The sequence below is a fragment of the Neolamprologus multifasciatus genome, chromosome 9 (genome assembly GCF_963576455.1).
Source record: "Neolamprologus multifasciatus chromosome 9, fNeoMul1.2, whole genome shotgun sequence".
NCBI classification, from domain to species: domain Eukaryota; kingdom Metazoa; phylum Chordata; class Actinopteri; order Cichliformes; family Cichlidae; genus Neolamprologus; species Neolamprologus multifasciatus.
In genome coordinates this window covers 22,937,338-22,961,868 of record NC_140447.1, presented here as the reverse complement: position 1 = coordinate 22,961,868, position 24,531 = coordinate 22,937,338, and the positions used below count along the sequence as shown (strand labels likewise).

Genomic DNA, 24,531 nt, shown 5'->3' with positions numbered 1-24,531 from the left:
AAGGTAAACCTGTTTCTCCATCACCTGTTCAGCTCTGATGATTCAGTAAGGACATCTCCTGGTTTCATCTTCATGTTTCCCTCTCACCAGATAACCAAACCGATATTATGACCAGCAGCTTTACAGCTGTGGCTCCAGCAAACATCAGCTGATACTAGAAATTAATATTAAATCAATTCTAACAACAGCTGATCAAGCTTAAACGTGCTGCTGTTGTTTAACGTGACATCGGCTGGTTTCCTCTTTCTGGCGCAAAGTGGGCGATAAACAAACAAGAGAGCCGATCAGCTGATCATTGATCAGTTTTCATGATTGAAGTAGAAACAGGAGAGGGAGGGGGAGAATGAAAGAAGAAGAGGCAGCTGTGCAGCAAACACAGAATAACTCCAGCTTTGTGTCTTTTTCATTGTAGCTGAATTACGGGACAAACTGTTCCTTTTCACCTCAATAAGAAACGCGTAATATTTTATCTGAATACCAGACGGGACGGTTGGCAACTCTAATAACTTATGAACAAAATAAAGTTCAACATCATTAACTTCATAGCACCCACCCAGCTGTATAGAAACTCCGTCATGCTAGCTAGTATGCAGTACGGAAAAAGTCAGAATAACGAAAATAAACTCCACCTAAACTTGGTTTATATCTGACCCAGATAGACTGCAGGTCATAACTTCTTACCTGAAGTTCAGTTCACACTTGGACCGGCGGCCGCCTCGGGTCTCTTTTCCTTCTGCGTCCCCTTTCCCTCATCCACCTGCTGCCTCCACCACTTGCTAATGTTACAGAATCTGTGGAAGCTCCGCGATAGCCACCACACAAAGTAACGAGTAACGACCGTATCTAAATCCCAGTAACGACTAACGCGTTCCTGATTTTGGCATAATAACTAGTTACCGTGCTCGTTACCACAATAATAACGTAGTTACTGTAACGCGTTACTTAATAACGCGTTAGTCCCAACACTGCTTACCTGGATGATTGAGCATGCATCAAGACGTAAGTGGCTAATATGAAAATTTTTAAGTTACACAAGCACACACTCTAGTGGACAAAGAACAGACTTCAGTGCACAAATCCTGACTGCGATGCGCCGCCAAAACACCAGAGGAGCGTGTCAGTATTTTGATATCATTGTACGCATGTGGAGAAAGTAGCCGAAGAAGAAAAAGCCCCCTCAGCTGAGGAAAATGGCCGACGTTGAGATGGAGATCTCGTCCAGGAGAATGAATAATGGCAACGAGCACGTGTAAGTTATTAAATTACAGATACATAAAGTTTGTGGCAGTAAGTTATAGGCCTCTTTCAGGTCGAATATGAAGGGAAGTGTTATCATTGCCGGGGCTAACAGAGTAGCAAGTTCACGTTGTTGCCGGGGCATGCTCACGATAGGCTAACGTTCTTGGCTAGCTAGCTAATGTTCTTCAGCGCGGCTAGCACTAAGTTTCGGTGATAGCATGTAGAAGTGTACCTCATCCGCGTTTGTGTGTATTTGCCTCAATAAAGTGTACTTGCTAAGCCACACGCAGTGTAAGGTTTGTACTCGCTCCCAAGCAGCTATCATGTAATGTAAGTTAGCATAGCAAAAATTATTCAGTGGATGTAGCTGCTTAGCACTAACTTTGCTAAAGACGGTTAGCATGTCAGAGCTAATGAGTGAAAATCATCTTGGCGGTCTCGCTCGGAGAAAGAGGGAGCAAGTGAAGGTTACACGGGGATTTACCGAGTGTCAATCTCTCATCAACGAGCGATTCTGATCAGTGTTTCTACAGCTTCATGCTAAACTGACCACATTATATAATCCCGGTATGCCCGATGTTAAACACCTCACGCTTACCTAAAATGGTACACTTCGGGCGATGATGGGTTAAACTCGGAAATGAATGTTGTGTAAGCTATGAACTGATTTTTAGACTAAATGTTCACAATGACTGCAAGTTACCTCGAGGAAAGAATAGCTATCTTTATGGTCTTTTTTATGTACGTGTATAAAAATTAAAACCACTGATCACGTTGTATGATGTTTGTTACTGTAAATCGTGTTCACTTCATTGTGTATTAAATAAATAATAATTGGACAGAGTTTTCTATTTTTCCAGATTTAAAGGGGGAAAAAATAATAGTGTAGATTTCAGTGTAACTGAAATCTTTAGTTGATTATCATAGTGTTTTATATCCCAGACACTTAAATTTAAGCAGAACTCTGTGTGTCTCATTTTATGGGATGTTATCAGTTGCATTCAGGGTCAGGCATTTCTATGGCCGTGTGTTCCTACTATCAGTCCAAAAACTATATTTGACACATTTGTCTATTTTTTAGACCTTTGTTTCCTTTTTACTTCAGTCAGCCAAATAATTTAGCACGAAAGCAATTAAATATTCTTTTTTTGAAACAGGAAGCAAGATCTGGAAAGCCACGAACGAAGTGGAAATGAGGACAGCGGCGACATATCTGAAGAGGAGGAGGAGGAGGTAGGGCTTGACAATGTGAGGACCTAAATGCCATCAAGTGGTGTCTCTTTTAACACAAAACTCAGACTATACCAAACTGTGCTAGTATAATTTGCTGTAGGATCAACATTTACCAAAATTTAGTAACACTTTTTGTCTACATCAGTCATTCTGAATACAGTCTAGGTTGGTTAGGTGGTAAAAACTCAAAGAAAACAAGATTGTATCTGTTTACACCATAACTAAGATTTACAGAGATCATCTGTCAACTAAATTGATTGTTATCCTGATATGTTCACATCCTAGGAGGAGGCTGAAACTAATGGCGAGAAGACAGAGGAGGGGTCCAAACATCACAGCAGTAGCGGTAAACACAAGCGGAAAAAACACAAGCATCGCAGTAAGCACAAAAAGCACAAACATGCCTCTGATGAGGACAAGGACCGCAAACGCAAGCATCGTCACAAACATAGGAAACACAAACGCAAAGAGGGCTCCTCTCCCTCTGCCGCTGTCCTCTTTGGCTCCTCTACTCATAGAAAAGTTGAATCTTCTCCTTCTTCTGGAAATCCAAGTCTGGATGACAGGGCCTTGCTGGAGGATTTGGAGAAACAGAGGGCCATGATCAAAGCTGAACTTGACAGCCAGTTGATGGAGGGAAAAGTTCAGTCTGGAATGGGTTTGATCCTTCAGGGGTATAACTCTGGATCTGAAGAGGATGGAGATGCAAGGTTCAGAAATGGAGAACCACGACAAAGGGGCAGCTCAGGTAAACCTATATCACCCAGAGGAGGAAAAAGTGGCAAATCTAGACGGGACTCAACAGAGGGCAGTAAGTCTAGCTCCAAACGCCGTAGTCGGAGTAAGTCTGCAGACAAGCTAGTCAAGGAGTCTAAGCAGGACAAGGTGACCAAAAGCACCAAGGACACGGGTGTAAAAGACAGAGGGCGTGGAAGGAGCAGGTCAAAAGACAGGAAGGGTTCACACAGCACTGATAGGTCCAAGGAGAGAAGGAAGTCCAACTCTCCTTCCAGCTTCAGGGGAGAGCAGAAAGTCGGCCGCACTGATAAACGGTCCTCTCCGCAGCGGGATGACAGACCCAACCAGGAAAGAGTGAGCCGACGGTCCAGATCGCCTGGACGAGAACGGCCAAGTCGCTCAGACGCTGACCGGGACAAACGGCCAGCCAAGTCACCATCCAAGGACACTTCTTTAGGAAAGGAAAACCGCTCCCCTCATAGACGAGGGGCTCACAGCCCTGCAAGGAAACACAGCGCTTCCCCTCGCCATAGAGATGCCCGCTACCCTTCGGCTAGTGCCTCAGAAAGGACATCAAAACAGAGCCACTCTCCATCCAGAACTAGGTTCTCGCCCCAGAGACGCCGTAGCCGCTCACTAGAGGTCAGGAGGCGAGATGCTGAGAGACAGGAGTCACCACTAAGGTTAGTGCACACCTCTGGGTTTTCCAACGTTTCCCATAATAAGCTGATTGTGACAGATGACAGAATTACCTTTAAGTTTCAGATGAATAAAAGTGAGTTTGCAAAAATGTAAAATATTTGAGTGTTCATTTATAAAAGCTAAAGATTTTTTTTAAACTGGAATATAATGATATATTTAACTTAGTTTAAATGCTGATCCAAAGTTGCGGAGAAAAAAAAGTCATGAAGGCGCAAAAGTAAAGTTATGACAGATTTTGAAATATAATTTTTTATGTTCTTCCAGGAAGCGCTCTCGGGCAGATGTTGGACCAGGCAGAGACCGATCGCGTGATAACAGTCCGAGATCATCGTCTCGCCGCAGGATGAGTCGTTCGCCTCTAAGACGACGGTCCCCATCGCCGCGCCGCCGATCCCGCTCTTCCCCCCGCAGACGGAGCAGGTCTCCACTGAGACGGAGGTGATGGCCGCTCACTTTTCACTCAACTTGTCTGCATGTGACAGAAGACATTATCCCAAGTCACAACAAAGCAGTTCTCGAAAGTCGGTGGAGAACTCTTGTGTTTCTCTAATTAGTTTTTGGTGGTTCAACAGTTGTTTAGATATGAATTCTGTTTATATCCCTGTCTGCTAGTAGCTTTTCCCCCTCTTTTCTTTTTGAAGTAAATAATGATTCCTGTCATCACGTCTGTGCCTCACAGGTCTGGGGAGAGAGACCGATATGGTCGACTCCGACAGTATCGACGCTCAACGTCCCGCGATCGGGAAAGAAGACGACGCAGCAGAGATGAAGACAAGTTCAAGGGAAGTCTCTCAGAAGGCATGAAAGTCGATCAGGAGTCCTCAGAGGAAGAAGTGTAAGTAAAAGTGATATAAAAACTAAGATCCGATCGGGTTCGCCATACAGAGTTCAAATTTGCTGTGAAACGGTGTGGTACAACTTCTATGCAGCCATTCATGTCAACCGCTTTTGGTGAATTAATGCTGGCACTAATGAATCAAAACAAAGTTGAGTCCTTAGCATTTGTAGATATTGATTAGAAGTAAGACAATTTTTACCATCTCGTCTTTGAGGACGTCCATGATCTGTAGCTGATATGATATCCTGTTTCACATTAATGCATCAGGGCACTTAGTCGTTAACAGGAAAGTGTTTCCTTTGTAATTTTAATTTCTGGCATGTTTTTGCAGTTTGGAGGATTTTGATGGTGAGGAGATAGATGAAGAAGCTCTCATTGAGCAGCGCCGGCAACAGCGTATGGCCATCGTCCAGGTCTGTTTATACCCACGCTAATTCATGTCTGGCATTTTTGTAACTTCTATAAGTGGATTTGATGAGTGACCTTCTTACAAACATCAGCTGTTCGTTCCACCTTACAGAAGTACAAAATCGTGAACGAGGACACCAATCAGACGTCGGAGCCCAGCAGCCCCCAGAGCAGCACGCGTAGCCGTTCGCCCTCACCCGATGACATTTTGGAGCGAGTAGCCGCAGACGTGAAGGAGTACGAGCGCGAGAACGTTAACACCTTCGAGGCCAACATCAAAGCCAAGCACAACCTCATCGCCCAGGAGAAAGATGGTAATGTTCCAGTCAGAATGATGACTGTTAGCATACAAGGCCAACTGAATGAACCACACTGTCAGCTGTGAGCATCCTGGTTGGCTGCAAATTCAGGGGATCTCTTTAAAATAGTCTAATGGATTATAGTGGGAGGAGATATGTTCTTTTCCTTCTCCTTGTTAGCATGGAGAAGGACTTTTGAATCTCTTAAAGACCCTTGTATGTTACCCTATTACCTGCTTGTCACAATAAGAGCAAGCAGAAGCCTTTGAGGTTTTTTTTTATTGTTATTTTATTTATGTTTTTTTAGCTGAAATGTTATTTCCAGAACTACTGCAGAGGTTGAAATCTACCTTTTTGCACCTGGCACTGGCAGGTGTTTTGGCTGATCTGAGCATAAGTGGAAAGCTTAAGCACAGAAGTGAATGCATTCAGTACACAGTAATGTCTGATTGCTTGAACTGCAGGAAGTCTGGGTATGTTAGAGCCACTTGTTTTTAGCAGTGTGTTCTTTGATGTGTCCTTGGCCATACTACAGCACTGCATACTGACCTGACATCCTACAAAGTATACTCTCTTCCTTTATGCGCTACTGAATTTTATTATAAAGTTAAACAGGCAGAATGAATGAATTAAAAGTGTGAGACCCCGTCTGTATTGTTTTGATTCTGCCATAGCTAACATATGAAATGCATTGCATTTCCCACCAGTTTAAATCAACGCATTTGGTCTTTGCGAATGGCAATGCTGTTTGTTTTTTTTGTTTCGCATATGAAGCGGAAGAATCCAAATTTAAATACCAGTGACCGCTGAAAACACATAACAAACAGAGCTCGTTTAAAATGGTCAGTTTTAGGCCAAATACAAACGTGCCTTCATGTGTTGTCTTAGCAAAAAGGAGACAGCTTGACCCAGGTAACGACAGACTGTTCTGCGCTGTCCTTCCTTTACTTCCACCCCTCACTCAAGCCTTTGAAATTTTTCTGAAAAGAGAATTGAGTCGCTGCCTGTGCCCACTTGTTCACTGAAGAGCACAGTCTTCTGTGAGCATGGCGGAGAGATGAAACCTAACAGTTAAAAGCTCCTTCTGTCAGAGATGGCAATCTTTTGGACAGTCTGTTCCCAGTTTTCTGGCTGTGATTTTTGTTGAAAGCAAAATGGCACTTTTCAGGTTTTTTTTCTTTCTTTCTTTTGGTTTTGTCACAGTCCCTTCAGCAGAAATGAATCAAATCAAGTTTATAAACGTGAAATGTGATTAAAAAGCGTTTTTACATTACTTGAAATTGGAGCTAGGACGCTGCATTAATATTGCTTCCCTGCAGTTTGGAACAGTTTGGTATTTTCATTTTAACACAGGGGCATGTTAAAAAACGTCCAGTACAGGAAGTACACATGTCTAAAAGGGTATTTAATGGCTCGTTTGTGTGAGAAATGCAGCGTTTTGTGATGCAGGGATTTTAATTTTGTTTCTTTCTGTCATGTGTTCATTCAGTTGCTGGCTTGTAATCCAAAGCCTGGTGTCTCTGCCACCTGCAGCATGTTTTGATCTCTGCAGAGTATGTGAATCAAACACAAGTTCCAGATATACTGTTTTTTACAACATGCTGAATGAGCAGAAACTCATCTTTTGCTGGTATAATTTGTTGTTGTTGTTGTTGTTGTTGTGTGTCTCAGGATCTAACCCGAAGAAGCCTTCAGCTCCAGACATGTTTACCGAGTCAGATGACATGTTTGCTGCAGACTTTGACGTAAGTATTTAAATACTGAGTTCAGTAGGGCATCTTAAAATCTTCACTTATTTTTAATTTGTGTCTTTGTGTCGTTCTTCAGAAGGGTGTAAATTATTGAGGCGCACCAGTGAATTACTGACCTCTGTTTTTTCATGCTGTTTGTGCAGAGTGCCAGGATGAGAGCAGCAGGTGTAGGAAAGGACTTCAAGGAGAACCCCAACCTCAGGGACAACTGGACTGATGCTGAGGGTTACTACCGTAAGTGTTTCCTTTCTGTTAACTGTAGGTTAAGGTGACATTTTATGCTTGTTTAATGTCACCAGGAATGAAGGTTGTAGCCTGTTTGCGTTCGTCGCACATCAAAGTTTGATTTTAAGTGCAACGAGAGACTTCATCTCAGTCATTTTACACATTTGTAAATTGTGTTGTTGTTTAGGAGTGAACATCGGGGAGACGCTGGACAAACGTTACGACGTGTATGGCTACACTGGACAAGGTGTGTTCAGCAATGTGATCAGAGCCAGAGACACTGCCAGAGCCGGCCAGGAGGTGGCAATCAAGATCATCCGAAACAACGAGCTCATGTGAGTCTTCCCATGAATGCCAGCATTTCATATGTGAAAGTTATTGATCCGTTTAAATACTGTAATGGCTTTACTCCTGACAAGATGTATGTTTGAACAGGCACAAGACCGGTTTAAAAGAGCTGGAATTCCTCAAGAAGCTGAATGACGCTGATCCCGATGACAAGTTCCACTGCCTGCGCCTTTTCAGGCACTTTTACCACAAGCAGCATCTTTGTTTGGTGTTTGAGCCTCTAAGGTACTCAGAGAGAGGACATCACATTCATTTTCATCATATTTTGAGAGGTGTGCTTTTCATTAATTACCTCAGCATAATTCATGAGTTTGTAAATGTTTCATTTGTAGCATGAATTTGCGAGAGGTGCTGAAGAAGTACGGTAAAGATGTTGGGCTTCACATCAAAGCTGTGCGTTCCTACAGCCAGCAGCTCTTCTTGGCTCTCAAGCTGCTCAAACGATGCAACATCCTCCACGCCGACATCAAGCCAGATAATATCCTGGTATGACTCAAATGCTCAGTCATCTTAAATCGGCTCACAGAATGACCAAAGTAGTTGTGCCACATGTGACTTCTATTCATGTCTTTAAAAGGTGAACGAGTCAAAGACCATCCTGAAGCTGTGTGACTTTGGTTCGGCGTCACATGTTGCTGACAATGACATCACACCATATCTGGTCAGCAGATTTTACAGGGCTCCAGAAATTAGTAAGTACCACTATTTATTCTTTTCTTTAAATGTTCACCATTAATCAGCTCTTTTTAAATTTGAAGTTTGCTCATAATTTCTTCCTCAGTCATAGGAAAGCCGTACGACTATGGCATCGACATGTGGTCCGTCGGCTGCACTCTGTACGAGCTTTACACAGGCAAAATCCTGCTTCCCGGATCTTCCAACAATCACATGCTCAAGCTGGCTATGGACCTCAAGGGCAAGATGCCCAACAAGGTGAAATTGCATCATATCATTTCAGTTCCTTTAGTGATTGTTTCCCCTTTTCTAGATGAAGGGAGATGTGTTGCTCTACTGTGCACTGTTCAAGACGACTGATGCAATGTTTTGGATTCTTTCCACAGATGATCCGTAAAGGATTGTTCAAAGACCAGCACTTCGATCAGAATTTGAACTTCTTGTACATTGAAGTAGACAAAGTGACTGAAAGGGTAAGGTGTTCTTTCTTCCCTTTAAACCATTTTTCTTTTTTTTACATGTCCCTCTATTTTAATAGCAGTTTTAAAAGTTTTATATTTTTGTTGCTCAACACCTTTAGGAGAAGGTGACAGTGATGAGCACCATCAACCCCACCAAAGACCTGCTGGCAGACATGATAGGAGGCCAGCGGCTGCCTGAGGACCAGAGGAAGAAGGTAATGCAGCTGAAGGACCTGCTCGATGGAACGCTGATGCTGGACCCAGCCAAGCGCATCAGTATCAACCAGGCTCTGCAGCACCCCTTTATCCAGGAGAAGATCTGAAACGCTGAACGCCACACACTCCCAGAGCAACACAGACAGAGCCAACCACTAAACCTGCTCTGACGGGAACTCTGCAGTGAGGCAGCCAACTCACAGACTTCTGTTCAGAATGTCATGGATTTTTTTTTCGTCCTCAGCTTCATTTTGTTTATGGATGCATAATTGTGTTTTATTGTAAATAGATCATTGAAATGGTAGCCATTCTTGAAAACATAGGGTTTTTTTGTTTTTCTTTTTCTTTTCAATTGTCACTGTAAACTTTTCCCTGATATCCAATGAGTTACAGTTTCTTTTTTTTTAATTTAACTGGCATCGGAGAAACAGATGTTTAAAAGAAAAATATGATTCCTGTAAATACTGTGTATGTCTATTGCATTAACAATCTCGAGCAGCAGACAGTTGAATTTTGTCGTAGTTGCAGATAATAACATAAACACACCTTTCCTCTTTTATAACCACATTGCTCATTGTGGGGCGATGCATGCTTCTGAATGTGCACCCTTTGTGCTATAGATTTGCGTGGTGCAGGCCTGTAAAAATGCTCTGTATGTGCATCAGTGTCCCACATGTGACGACGACAACCTCCCCGCTCCACCACTAACCAGTCCTCGGGCCTCGAGGTCTGAGCTGAAGGAATAGATGCATATTATGAACTCCTTACAAAAAGTTTTTGTTTTGTTTTTTTCTTAGTTTTTAAAGCAGGTAGTCATTGTTTTCTGTTGCCGGTCGATTCCATTTTTAACCTTCCTCTGCCTCCAGCACTCTGGCTAGGTCGTGGCTCTTAAGGCTCTCACATTCAAGTGCCTCCTGTACGAGCCTAGTGTGTTAAAACACCAAACAATGCTGGCCGATTGAAGCCAACCCCACCTCTCTCCCACTGTTGTATATAGTCCATAGTTACTGTCATTTCATGTATGATTTGTTTTGTTTCAAGTAAGTGGTTTAACAAAAATCTTGTGATTTCAATAAAGAATAGTTGTGGAAACGCTGCTGAAAGAGCACCTTCAGTATAAGAAGTTTTTAGTAATAAAATGTTTCCTATTGTATACCAAACACCCTTTCTTCATTTGAATGTGATGTAGCACTGTTTAGCTTGTTTATCCATAATTTTAATGGCTTTTCGGGTGTAGAGATGCATGAACAGATTTGAGAATGGAGAGGGGGGTGTCTTACTTCACAGGATCCTCCGTCTCCGCTAAGTGAACTCTTAAGGATGCGAAGGGGGTGTTGGAAAAGGTGGCAAGCTTCTTTTTTTCTTTTTTTTTTTTGAGAGGGAAGGAAAAAATTGTTGAGACAGCCGCAGCCTCGGAGCATCAAAAGTAAAAGCGCTCCATCTTGTATCCCATTGGAACAATTTAAAGGTCTCTTGCTCTCCCTCTCCGCAGTCTAACCGTAGCCTTCGTTCTCGTTGTATGATTGCACTTGTGTCGAGCTCCTTAAAAGCATAATGGGAGTCTCGCTTAGAAAAGACTCCCATTTTTTTTTCTCGCTCTGGAAAGTCAGGCGGAAGGGGGGGGGGGGGGGGGGGGGGGTGGAAGTGATGCAAGATCTCACTGCTCACACTAAAAGGACTTCTGATTGGAGCTGATGGGCTGTCAGCTTTAAGGGGCCTGTAAATAGACGTGGGCTGTAGACCTGCTGGCTTTAATCTCAACATAGATGAGGACGTGACTGCTTCTAATGTGAATATGTAACCAAACATGTAATTTATATCCATCAACTTCATGAGCTCCAACCTTACAGTGTAGTCTCTGTTGATGATCAAAACAGGGCATCAGGAACACTCGCGCTTCTCTGAATGAATTTACTCATGTTGGAACATTGTGTTTACTTTTAATGGCAGAATATTTCCACACAGTAGTCTGAAGTAGCATCAGACTATTTTATTTTGTATCTTGCAGTCTTTTTCTTCTTTTTTTTTAATAAACTTGCATAATATTGTTCGTTTTAGTGAGTTTGATTTATAGTAAATTGAGGTGGATGTGTGCAGAGTTGCTGAAGTAGCTCGGTTTCTTATCTTGGGTTTGTGTCTTTATGAAAACAGCACAGAGTTCAAAGCAATACGTTTCATATAATATCAAAACCGCAGTATAAAGAAGGGAAGACACTTAAAATATAATTTCCATTTTTATTAAAACCATACAAACATTTGTAGTCAGTTATAAAAGAGCAAAGTGGCTCTTCTGGCGGAGGGGCAGCGCCGGGCACTTGAAGCTCTGCTCTGAGCCAGATTTGCCTGGCCTCTGCCCAGGGCCTGGGAATCCCTGCTATCAAAGTCAGTTCTGTATTGGCCCAGGATATCCTCTGCCCTAGTTCCTCTGCTAAAACTACAGCATGAGTAATGTATTTACATAATATATATATATATATATATATATATATATATATATATATAAAAGCACAATAAATGTGAAAACAACAACGAAAAAAAAAAAGAAAAGTAGAATGCATTTCGCAAATCTCAACTTTTCTGATATTCAGACTTTTCTTATATAAATGTTCTGTGATTTTTCTCTTTTTTTCAGACCCCACAAGACACTTTACATGTTTACTTTTTATTCTTTTCATAATTCACAATGGAAGATTGGCAGTGATCTCTTTCTTTTCTGACAGGCAGATACATATAAGGCACATACCTCTGAAATTTCCTTCTTTCAAAGGGAAATGATTTCTACTTCTTTGAAAAAATGAAGAAAAAAAAAAACACACAACAAAACCAAAGAAAGTAAACACCATCAATGCACAGCTACAAAAATGACCAAAAAAGTACCAAAAAACAGTAAAACAGTTTGTACCTCACTGCTTTGATGCAGAGTAAAAGGTAAACTACTCGATATTCTGTGTGCAGTCACACAAGACTGCAAGGCAATACTAACACTGTTGACAAAGTCACTGCAATACTTAATGGCAGTACACATTCTGAATTTAAGAGCTTTGGAAAGAACGATACGCATGATTTCCTATAAAACAAAACACGTCACTGTACAGCACTTTTCATTGGGAGCAGAAAACTCTGTGCTGTGGACCGCCATCAGTTATTAAGACAATTTAAAACCATAGAAAGTACTCAAATCAATCCATGTAAGCATCTTTAGTTTTTTGTTATTTCTTTTGTTTTTCTTAAAAAAAAGCACCAAATTAAGGAGAGAAAGTCCATTTACACATCAGCTTCGAACAACCGTGCAATCCAACGTCAACAAAACAAACAGAATATAAAAACAGTTATATACACTTGTGAGTACCTTACCAGACTAACAAAATCAAGCCATTTAGATATTAAGTAGACAACAATCTACGGCGCCTTGAAGACTCGGATGTGTGGTCCGCGTTTTGGACTCGATACCGTGTCGAGGAAAAACACCACTTGGCAAAACTTGGTAGAAGCACTGAAACATTTACAGCTTCACAAAAGGAACGTACGAACAAAAATGTAACAACAAATGTAAATATACCACTTGTTAAAACCTATGATATATAAAGTTGCTTTCGGGGCCTGTTGAATTCACGACCCGTGTCTCACTTCCTATGATGACAATGGATTCATCTGCTTTGTACCAGTGGGAGCGGTGCACGACTGATACGTGGGCACGTGGGCTAGTCTATGCACTCGTATAGACAGTGTTAAATGTTTCACTTGAGTACATGCATTTATTTTATTTTATTTTTTACCGACAGGGCGTACAGCAAAAACAGTAACAATACACAGAATACTGATTCAAGGGCGTGAGCTTTTGCTAACCATCACGTAGTTTTACAAAGAGAAGGGCTTCCAAAAATAGCCTTCATTCCAGAAAAGGAATATAACTATTTATTTATACACAATTTTTGACACATCCCATTTCTGCGTAGGATGACATTTTTACAAAATAAAAAAGCAAGGGCTTGGCAACTGCCTGTTTCAGAACACTTCTAAGTACATAAAGTTCTCATAATTACCGCTTTTAACTTTGTCTTCACATACACCAGAGTTTTTCCTCTTCCTTTTCCTTTATTTTTCTACGGGAGGAGAAAGCAGAGAGAAAGAGAGCAGCTACTGTATTATAGCCAAGAACTTGCTCTCCTCAGCAAGGGTGGTGAGGAGAGAGCTCATATCTCCGATGGCCATGTTGTTTAGGCCGGGGACCACACTGTGGAAGGCAGCAGATGCCCGAGGGGTGGTGAGGCGTGAGGAGGTCCTGGACAGACCCTGGAAGACGGAGGGACTCAACGCTCCTGAGACCAAGCTGCCCTGGTCATAGCCATCCTCCAGCATGGCACCGAAGTCCAGACTTACCCCTTCATCTAATACACCGGGAACACTACCGTCCACTGTGCTGGTCACCTGATCTGCACCAGGGGAGAGAAGAGCAACCGAAACCCCGTTGCCGCTTCCACCACCTTGTCCCTCAGATGCAGCTATGGAGTCCAACAAGCACTGATCTTCCAGAACATGGAATGTGGAGGCCTTATGATCTGCTGGTTCGTAAGAGGGGCAGTCAACAAAGCCCTCCTCTAAGTATCCATGATCCTGGGACTCCAGCTTCAGCCCAGAAACTTGATTCGCAAGGGAGCAGCTCTCGCCGCTCCTCTGCAGTTGTGCTTGTTGAGTGACGCAAGATTCGTTTTCATTGGTGCTCCCGGGACTGAGGTATTGCTGGGTTCTGCCCAAGTTCCTGTTGATTGGTGGATGAGGAACATGTACCGGGCGATTGTGATGAAGAGCAGACCCCTGGGAGAGGCTGGGGAGGTAATCCACGGAGGCTCTGCTAAGGATTAGGTTGTTTCCTACCTGGCAAGAGCTGCTGTTGTGCTTCTGATGGAAGTGGCTCTGTTTTTGAAATCCATTGGAGGCCTGCTCTCTGAAGCCCTGGGGGAAAGGTCCATTGCTGATCTGTGTAAAATTAGGCCTATTAAAGTTGTTTGTAGAGCTTTGACCAGTACCTCTCATTTCCAAGCAGGAGTTAGGTGATGTCTCTAGCTTCACTCCAGGGTTTACGCAGCAAGCACTTTGAGACTGATTAGCTTGGGCGCAACTGTTCTGGAAATCAACAGGTACTTGCTGCTGAATAACCATGTTTCCAAACCTGCCAAAAGGTGCAGACACAGGCCCGTGTTCTGTGCTAGGCCACCTTCTACACTGCGAATGGTGGTTTTGATCCCTTGGAGGACACTTGTCAGCACTCCCAGAGCTCACTTCATTCCATTGGATGGGAAGTTTACTGGGGCTCTTCCTCTCTCGTAACTGTTGCTGCTGCTGCTGAAGACTATGGGACCCAGGGAAGGCTGTATTTGAGCCCGGAGTTTGGATCTGGTCTATCACCTCCATAGATAGGTGGGAGGTGTCCCTTTGGCTAGAAGCTATTTGGTCCTCATTGTGCATGTGGGAGCCATTGTCCAACTGAACTTGGGAGTGGAGATACTGCACCAGATCATCTGGTAATATATCCTCATCCCCAAGCAACAGCTCAGCCTCCCCATCGTCCTCCATTGCCAGAGCTTCTAAGGCCGCTTGTTCCGCAATGCTAGGGGTGTATGGCGAGTGCTGTAGGCCTCTGTGCAGGTTGCCTTCTGAGCGCGTGTAGTTCTGTAGGTTCAAATTTCGAGACTCAGGCGTACAGTGCAGAGCAAGAGGTGGAAGAGGGTGGAGGTTATTAAGGCTGCTGAAGCGCTGCACCGGAGGGAAACTACAAGTTTCAGGAGCCTGCGTCCGCACTGGGTCGCTAGCCCTCCGGTTTCCACTCAGTGGTCCCTCACCAGGGTAGAAGACCCTCCTCCTGTTACCTGCATGTCCCGTGTAGCCATTGCTGTACCCACTGGTGCTGTCACTGCAGCGAGGTGGCCTGACTAGAGGTGGCAAACAGTGGTTGCTACCACCCTCATCCATCATGGCCATGCGGGTCTTCAAGCTCATGCGCTCCATGTTGGGTAGAGGCGTAGGAGGCGGGCCACCTGTTGCTGCTGCATACTTGGCTTTAAGGTGATAGTGCTGGGCTGGGGTTAAATTGAGCATCCCTCGTGATCCCCCTCCTCCTCCCCCAATGCCTACTACTCCCACACCTCCACAGCCCCCAACTGAGAACACCCCTCCACCCCCTCCTCCCACCCCACCTCCATACTGGCTAGCTTCACTGGACCGACGGGAGGCATCGGTGGAGATGGGGTCGTAAGAGTCGGTGGAACTGAGGTTGTGGTGGCGGCGGTGGTGGGCGGCTGCTGCCGTACCCTCGCTCTGGGAAGCCTGGCTAGAGCGGCGGCTGGAGAAGCAGGGGGAGATGCCGGAGGAGCGCCGGCTGCTGCTCAGGTAGGCTGAACTGGTGGCGCTGCCGCTGCTGTCACGCCGGTCTCTGAGCAAGTTGAGCACTGTTAGCTCTGTGCTGCCCAGCTCAGCATGAGCAGGTGGCTGAGGGGCAGACACCCCCCACTGCCTGCCCAGACAGGTTCCTGGGGAGACACGCAGACAAAGAGATGGGAATGAGAAAAGTTTGGACACAATAAAGAGAAACAAGGGGAGGGGGGGAAAAAGTGTGGTGAAAATGGGATATTAGTCAAAGATGATGAGGAGAAGCCAAATAAGTTAAGTGTAAGTGTGGAGAGATCTTTCAAACAGATGTTACCACAGACAACTGGCAGCAATTGGGCCATGAAACATCACATTACATGCTATTCTCTCTGATATGATATACAGCTTGATATGGTCTTGATACCATTTTCCAGCAGAACAGTAAATTTTAAGCATTTGTTTTGCCTGAATCCTTCAGCCAGAAGATGAAATTCAGGATAATTTATCTCTGTGATTTGTGTGCACGGTCATGGTGAGGTGTGAATTCTGTTTACAGGTGCTTTTTAACTACCATGTGTTTAAACCATTCCATTATAAGAGGGTTTTTTAATCCTTCACAATCCCATTTGAGCTTCAAATAAAATGGACAAAATGACATTTAAAAATGTAAAAATTAACCTTACCCTTCCCCAACATGTTGGGTACTGCAGAAGCTTTGGGGGGCGGTGTAGGGGACAGGGGCCCCAGCCTGGGCAGCGCTCCATTCACCTGCTTCAGCCTCTCCATCTTGATGTGCTCCATCCATCGCAGAGGGCGGCCGATACTTCGCCTCGCCTGGAGGGTCAGCATGGCCGCGGTAGCTGTGGAGACAGTGGAGTCCATGATGGGGGCTGGCTCACCCTCACACTCCTCCTCTACTTCCTCTTCGTTTTCCTCTTTCTCTTCATCCTCCTCCAGCCCCTCCCCTGGCGAGCGTCCGGCGCTCACAGCAAGCTGGACTCCACTGCTGGGATAGGTGCTGATGGGGGACTGGTCACTGCTGCATGTAGACTGACCGCCAGGGCTTGGCTGAGACGTCTGATGCACGCCAGGAAAGAAAGAGAAGAATAAGAATAGGAGAAGAGAGGTGAGAAAAAAAATCAATATATTAGTTAAATAGTTAGAAACAATGACTCCAGGTTACACAAGTGAAGATATAAAGCGTTACAAATGATAACAAATGAGCATGCACTCTAAAATGTTGGACAATGATCATTATTTATGAAAACAAACCATTATGAAACACAACTGTAGTCGTGTGTGTAATGATTGTGTGAAAGTTACTTTTAATCTTTTGGGGAAAAAAAACCTTTAGTTTATTTAAGTCTATAGAAAGTTGGACCGTAAGTCATACAACCTAAAAACTTTCAGTGTATAAAATCTCCACTGTCTATAGCACTGTGCAAAAGTCTTGAGACATCCCTTTATATTTGTATAAAAAAGCCTTTTTGCCCCCAACAAGTTGATTCCTAAAGAGCTATTAGGCAAAAACTTGACATATCTCAGCATGGTGTGCAGGATAAAAGAAAATGTGCCAGTTTCTAAAAAAGTATACAGAAAAGTACCATCAGATTTTGTTTGACCATGCAATAACATCTGGAAAGCATCTGCTTGGTAACTGTTTCATTTTTCCGCATGCCAGTGACTGAAAAACACACTGCCAATGCAGCATGTTGTAAGTGAATGGGACAAAAGGAAACCAACATTCAAAGACGAGCCTTGAATGCTCTTCAAGAAGTCTGGAAAATTACCCGAGAGAGTTCAGGTTGTGTTGAAGAATATCTGTGGTCTGTTTTTGCCCTGTATACTGTATTTCCATGTATGTTTACATGCACCTATTTTCACTTCCATAGAAAAATATTAAAAAATTCATAGGAAACTTAAGACTTTTGTAAATATTAGCCGATAGTTGTACAGATGCAAAATGTTAGACGTATATTGAAAACAGAACATCACCGAGTCATTGTTTATTTTCTGTTCAGAAATCTATTAGAATACTTGTGACCACATCTACTGGACCCTAACACGGTCTGCTCAGCTGTGGTGCTACATGAGAAGCAGACGAGTATTGTACACATGGAACAGAAATCACCACCATCACATAGTCTGTGGATCACCAAGCATCTTTTTTGTAACAGAGGTCTAATCAATAACTCCTCTCATGTGACCACATCTGGATAAAAACAAGGAAAATAGAGAATAGTCAAATATCTTTTTGAGCTACTGTTTTTGGATTTTATTCAATGGAATGTTACAAATTACATTGCAGATGGGAATAATGAGATCCTTTTTTCTGGCATCAAGTTGAAATAGTATTTAGTGCTTTTGATCCTGTTTACTAGTGATTAAGTTTGGCTGCACAGTGCAGCCCTGAGCAGTATCAAGCCTACTTTCAGTGCCCTTGCAGTTCTCCCCAAAGGCATGCTCTCAGCTTATAGTAACACAATGCCTTTGGTCAATATCAAAGTGCCGTACAATGCAATAAGAAGTCTTTTTATGAATTTGAGGGATGAGAGAAACCAGGAATGGGAACCCATCTGGCATGTTTTAAAGTCAACATGTGGAGCAGTTGTGACAGGATGTTAAACGTTTGATGGGAAATAGGACGATGAGCAAAAAACATGAGAATATTTTACAAATAAAATATAAAGTGATACCTATCTCACCTGATTACCCACTGTCCTTAGAAAGGCAAGGAGAGAAATGCCGAAGCATTGGATAGAAGGAAACATGTACTCATTAGAAGATTATGGTGTTAAACGTGCATGGCCCCTATTAAATGCTATATCAAACCTAAATACTAGGCATTCATTCACTAAGTTTAAGTAAATAGTTGTCAGAATGTTAGAAAGTTAAAGTGCAGGAATCAAAATGAAGTTAAACACATGCGAGTCGGCAAGAAGGATACAAAAGCTGAAGTCTTACCATGGGCTTCTCTGTCTTGACAGACTTGACCTGCAGACAATCGTCCTGTTTTGAGGTAGAGTGGTTGTACTCCCTTTGGTCCGTATACCCGCCCAGGGGAAGTTGCCCTGGCGAGCGACCCTGGCCGTTACCTCCGGGCTCCCGGGGCTGGGGCGGCGGGCGCGGGTAATCGCCCCGCTGTTTCTTGGTAATGTGCGCCTCCGGCCCGTGTACCGTCTTAACATGCTTCCGTAAGGAGCTTGGATCTGTGTAGCGTTTTGTGCATCCCGGGATTTTACACACATACGGTTTCTAAGAGAGAGACGAGAGACGAACATTGAGTTTGTTTGTTTTTCTTTGTTTTTTGGCATGTTCAATGTGTGAAAGAACCTGCTGGCACCTCATTTGAGTGTGTTCGATTCTGATGTTTCGCCCGGTCTGATGCATTGGAGAAAGCCTTGTTGCAGCCTTCGTGTTCACACACGTACGGTTTCTCTCCGGTGTGGGAGCGTAAGTGAGTCTTCAGGTTTTCCAGACGAGAGTAGGCCTTGGTGCAGCCTTCAAACTGAGGAGACAAAGTGTTTCACTCACACATCACATTCTTTTACCACAAACGTCGTTCCCCTGAAAATCAGCTTTAATCTGCAATAATGTGACATCAGCTGAGTCTATCTGAGCGTCCCTTACTGTGCACTTGTGCGGTTTTTCCCCAGTATGCCTGCGCATGTGGACCACCAGCATGTACTGTGCCTTGAAGGGCTTCTGCTCTCGAGAGCATTCCTCCCACCGGCACACAAACTCCTTCTTCTCTCCATGGATGTGGTCATTGTTGATGTGCTGCAAAAGAAGATGAGAGAATTTAAAACGGGACGGCTCTCGTGAGAAGCGGAACGTCACTTTGCGTCGAGCGTATTTGTTTTTCAGGTTGAGCAATTTTCTTTCCCTCTGCAACACATAGGGGGAAATATAACATTTCCTTTGGCGAATCTCCATTTAATTTCTTCAGTCTCATTCCTCTACAGTCTTTCTCCTTTTTACAGTCTATTGAAATCTGCATAAAAGCAGGCAAAGAAAAGGCAGACGTGTGAGTCTCGGTGTCCGATCTGAACGGGATTTTCAAATAAAACCCTGTCACTTCGCATCACACTGGGCTCGCGCCCCTCCATGACAAGTGCTGACAGTTGTGCTGCCGTGGCAACTTCCAATCTGAGGCTTAGGAAGACGGGGGAGGTGGGAGCGAGGTGAGGGGATAGGGAAAGAAATCAAAAGTTCAGTCGAGGCGTTTGAAATGCGAGGGCTTTACAACTCCAGCCAAGCATTATATCTGCAAGTACCACCTTTCCCTTGCTCCATCCCCTTCTCTCTTCCCTTTTACTCCATATTTTTTTCTTTTTCCTCACAAACTGTCTTCTAAAATGGGATAAGTGGCCTAAGTTACAGAGGAATGAAAGAGGAAGGGGGATATGAAGATGTAGACGCTCTGGGGAAGAAGTCAACATCTGGCTCTCTTTCAGAGACAACAGTGTGTGGTGGCCTCTGAAGTGTCTATCCGAGAGCAATTTAAACCCACAGAGACAGACAATATCCTGACTGAAAGAAACCAGCATTATTACATTCCTGAGCAGCAGAGAGGACTCTTTATACCTTTAGGGTGAACGAGGAGGGACAGAGGAAGGGAGATGAATACATACTTGACTTTGAACGCTCTTAAATCTCTGGGAAATCCAAGATTGTCGAGCTATAAAACATGCAGGACCAAAGCAGATAAAGTACCCAGGGTCATTTACCCTCCAGGCATGAAGCTGCCCTGACAATGTCATCTTTGTACCTTCTCAGTTCCTCGCTCACTGGCTAGATCATGACCCCAAGCGTAAGCATGACCATGACATCAAAGAGACGCCGCGCTTCTTAAAATCATTCCTTTATTCTGAGCCCAGCCTTTCCCTTCCCAGCAATACTAAAGGATGAGTACCAACAAATGAGTGAAAACGGTAACAGCAGAGCGCAAAAGCAAAGAGCAAAATTGACACTAATATATCGGCAAGGAACCGCCATTATTCTCACTTGACAGTTTTTAATTTTAAAGTGACAAAACAAGACTAATTCCAGGGGAAATGATTGGAGCCTGATTGACCATGGACGTTAGCGAAGTTTCCCCAAGATTGATCTTCTCCCCCACCTTGGTCCAAGCTTCGGAAAAGCCTGACTCGTCTTCTCTTTTTCTTCCTCTCCGTGAGGGAACCCCGGTGGCAAGCGATCGGTCTGTTGTGACCAGCGTTCAATATCAGCCGGCTGAGAGCGATGAGGAGAAGGGCCGCGGCGCTGGATCACGCCGGTGGCTGGCGCGGCGCAGTGCGCGCTCGCACACACGGATGGATACGCAGTCACACTCTGTTTGTACAAAACGAAGGAGGTCGTTGACGGGCGTGATGCATGAGCCTCCGAGCTGACAAAAAGGGGGACAGGCAGCACGGGGGAGAAGGGCCGCCGAGAAACCTAATGGCAAGATCTAATGGCAATTCTTATTGAATCAATAATCTCCATGCTGAGCAGACAGGTCCCGTTGGCCGGCTAAATCGACAAACAGGTGCTGATAGCGCCGGCGCGGCAGGTTATTCATCTTCCCCCTGCCAGCTTATCGGCCAACAACTGTAAAAACGCCACCAAGATGGATTTAGGAGGGAGTCGCACAACGGGGAACGCAAGGGACACGGACACAGAGGACAGTGAAGCCGTCTGTGACATATGAGGTGCACGCACACACACACAGAGGTGCAGGCACTGTTTTCTTGGTCCATATCCTTGTTTGGTCCAAACAACTATTTAAAATAAACATAAATAACCCGAAAAGACACAATTGCTTTACACTCCAATTCATAAACAAAATATGCAAAATAACTAATATAATAAAATAAATTAAAAAAGCATGATTTGTTTCCATAAAATACTCAAATGCTCACATCTTATATGCATTACTAAAACACAGGATCAAGCCTCTCTCTCTCTTCTTTTTCTTTCTTTTTTTGCCGTTCCCCACTTCAGTATCCATCTCCATGTCTCCTTATCAAACCCTCTCTGGGACATAGCCTCCACGCATTAGAATGCAAGCGTGCATGAAAAGAGGGCCTGTTTACAAGGCAATTTCACTAAGCTGTGGGACCCGCAACACCGTTTAGCTTTATCAAGCGCCGCCTAATAAATCATATGTTCCTTTGTGATGTCAGTTGGTGAAGTGCATTGTGTAAAGAGAGAGGGGGGGACAGGGGGGACGGGGGGGAGTGAGAACGAAAAAGGCAAAGAAGGGAGGGAAGGAGGGAGGAAGTAAATGGGAAGTGAGGGGGGTGGGAATGAGTGAAGGAAGGGAAGAGAGTAAGTGAGGGAGCCAGAATTGGCATGTGTAATTCAGCACACTCTTTTCATCTTAGAGTATGATACTCTAGACAGATAAGGGGGCCTAATCCTTCTCCTGATCAAAAAAAAATCTGCATTTTACCAATTAAAGGCCTGCGCCAGCAGGCGGGAGAGGGTGTGTGGGGGACTGCCTTCAGACTGCGCCTGCGTTTATCTCCCTTTAACACTGGGGAGGCGCGCAGCAGTCACCTCAGCGAGGGTGCACACCGGCTGAGCAAAGGCAGCTCCCCATCTAAGAACAAGGACATCACAGCGCCACCTATGAAGCTGACCTGGAACATGGCAGTAGACTCTGGAGGATGCAAAAGACTTTATTAGCTCAAAAAAAAAAAATTGCACGCATGCAGACCACCAACTTCTTCAGACACCCCAGTTTACAGTCTGTCATATCTTACAAAACAAGCCTTCTATTTGTGCATGACTGCAATACTGAGAGAGAAATAATTCAGAAGTACTGATATCCAGCATCACCTATTTTTTTCACGTAATTCTAAAATAAACAGGCTTTGAATAGGGAAAAAGCTGAAGGGCAAAAAAATGAATCTGGAAATTCATCGAGTAAAACTGCATTATATGCAATTACCTTAAAGCCACTTTTTTCAAAATCTTTTCAGTGTTAAATAGCGGCAAGAACGTAGAGTTTGATTTTAGACTTCTCATTGGTGAAGGATCGGTAATAGATCAATGAAAAAATAAAAGATTGTTCAGCAAGGCCATATTAGGGAATTTTGGGAGTGTGGGGTTCACATCTCCGGCGACAAACCCCAGCGAAAAAAGCCTACTTCAAGAGAGACATTAAAGAAGCCATCAGGCCTTATCTTTAAAAGTACTGCCTCTGAGGGGGAAAGAGGGGAGGCAGAGAAAATGAAAGAGAAAATGAGAGAGGGAGAGGTTTGTGTCACCCCCACCCTCAAAAAAAAAGGGGAAGCAAAAGAATGTGTAGCTGAGGGGAGAGTGAGATGGGAGAGGTACAAAAGAGTTGAAATGTAATAAATGAAATAAATACAGCAAACGAAAATTGACGCCCGCCTCGCTTTTGCTGACTGGGTAGGCCAGATAAGTGAGCCAAATTGCACAGATCTGATGTTTATCTTATCGGCGGCACCGAGAGCGCTTAAACATAGATGATAAAGGAACGCCGTGGCGTGTCATGGTGAAAGCACGTTTGAGAGTGTAAAAATATGCATCAAGCGGACGGCAGGAGTGCTTTTGAACAAGGTGGAGAGCAATGAGGGTGGTGCAAAGGCTTAATTCTAAAATTAGGCCAACCACAAAGAATAAGGAGGGAGGGGGGATTGGAATCAGTGAAGCCGCCAGTTTTAAAACTTAAAAGGCATTTACGGTATGACGGCGACTCTTAACACAGCGGCCGGATGTCGCTGTAGAAAGTTTGTGTCGGTTGAAAGAGTTACAACCAAGGAGAAAAAGGCTTTTTTCCCCCTCATCATGTTTTTTTTCCCCAAAGCCATTTCAGAAGACAAGTACAGGGGGAAGGGACGCTCCATTGTTTAGTTATATGGAAATCTCCCCCCCCTCCACCCCCAGCCCACAAACCCCTCCCCAATGTGTGAGAAGAGCCACTGTGGTCCAAATACTGTACTTATCCTATTACTGAGGGGGGTGGGGGTGCGGAGAGATAAGAGCATTTTCCCGTCCGCTCTGCTGAATTAGAGGGCAGGGATTCTGTAGGCGAAGACTTTTATTGGCATCTCTCAGCATATCTGCATGTGCATAGAAAATGAGAAATAAAACGTAATATCAAAAAGTCAAACGCTGGAGAGGCGGATGGAAAAATGGAAAACTAATAAGGATTTTGTTAGCGTGTGTCTACACGGCGATCTGATAATAAGAGCGGTTTGGCGGGGTTAGGCGGGATCGTATATGTGGAGGAATGAGAGGACACGGCTTTGTTCGAGTGGCCACCTGGTGTGACTAAAGAAGGTGGGTGGATGCGGGCAAGGTTTTCTAATAATCGGCCATTCTCACCTCCTCTCCCACCACCTCCGCTCGCCCCCCGCCCCCTGAAACACGGGGCAAGAAGTTGTCAAGATCCTCAACCTTTGAGCTGAGCCCTTCAAACACGGGAGGCAGCCCATTCCGTGCTGAGGATATCAATTATAGATAGGAGTTACCACCGCGGCTGAGGATTGCAATGTCAAGACGGCAAGTAGACAGCTGTGGAGAGCTGAGGATCTTTCTATCAGATGTGTGTCTCGTGCGCACACGTGTGAGCGGATGTGCGCGCTTCACCGTCCCCTTCTATTGTTGTAATTTCATCGCTCGCTCGGAACTTTTGCTTCCTCGACTTAGCTAATGGCCGAGCTGTTGACGGGCCAAAGCTAATGGTGCCAGTGTGAGCAGCCGTGGCGGGGGTGACACAGCCGTGATGTCATTAATATTTAGCTTTACAGCGAACCCTCGGGCACAAGACGATGAGAGCCATCCATCTCCCGGGCTGTGTGAGAGTTCAGATAACAGACCAGAGGGCTGGGTGGGGGGGTTCGGCCAAGTCAGTGTAATACACAAAGCTCACTCTGGAAGGCTTAACCCTCCAAATCAGTTTGCACCGTTCAGCTGTGTGATGTGCTTTTCAGCTTCTGAGCCCATTACCACCGTCCACGGATCTCCAAAAGCATTATCCAGCGGCAGCAACAGTCGATGCCCACAGCTCCGACCCT

General features: G+C 44.4%; 2 protein-coding genes across 3 annotated transcripts in view; one reads left to right on the top strand and one right to left on the bottom strand.

Annotated features, from left to right (window-relative positions):
- Positions 1–1,094: 1,094 nt before the first annotated feature.
- prpf4bb (pre-mRNA processing factor 4Bb) lies at positions 1,095–11,638 on the top strand. 2 transcript variants are annotated; one of them, XM_085172325.1, is made up of 16 exons: positions 1,095–1,249; positions 2,397–2,472; positions 2,758–3,893; positions 4,177–4,350; positions 4,592–4,747; positions 5,082–5,163; positions 5,271–5,472; positions 7,129–7,202; positions 7,352–7,442; positions 7,621–7,768; positions 7,869–8,006; positions 8,114–8,267; positions 8,359–8,473; positions 8,563–8,714; positions 8,843–8,929; positions 9,037–11,638. In XM_085172325.1, the coding sequence occupies exons 1-16, from the start codon at positions 1,191–1,193 to the stop codon at positions 9,238–9,240; spliced, it is 3,048 nt and encodes a 1,015-aa protein (XP_085028451.1). In that variant the 5' UTR covers positions 1,095–1,190; the 3' UTR covers positions 9,241–11,638. The 2 variants fall into 2 exon arrangements, with proteins under 2 accessions (XP_085028451.1, XP_085028450.1); XM_085172324.1 differs by having other exon boundaries at positions 2,397–2,487.
- The window catches only part of gli3 (GLI family zinc finger 3), a 101,375-nt gene continuing 87,329 nt past the window's right edge, over positions 10,486–24,531 (bottom strand). Inside the window, exons 11-15 of the mRNA XM_085172323.1 lie at positions 19,130–19,279; positions 18,843–19,007; positions 18,464–18,754; positions 16,183–16,576; positions 10,486–15,660 (exon numbers count right to left, since the gene is read on the bottom strand). Of these exons, the coding sequence (XP_085028449.1) occupies positions 13,271–15,660; positions 16,183–16,576; positions 18,464–18,754; positions 18,843–19,007; positions 19,130–19,279 (3,390 nt within the window). The 3' untranslated portion in view covers positions 10,486–13,270. The remainder of the gene's footprint in view (positions 15,661–16,182; positions 16,577–18,463; positions 18,755–18,842; positions 19,008–19,129; positions 19,280–24,531) is intronic.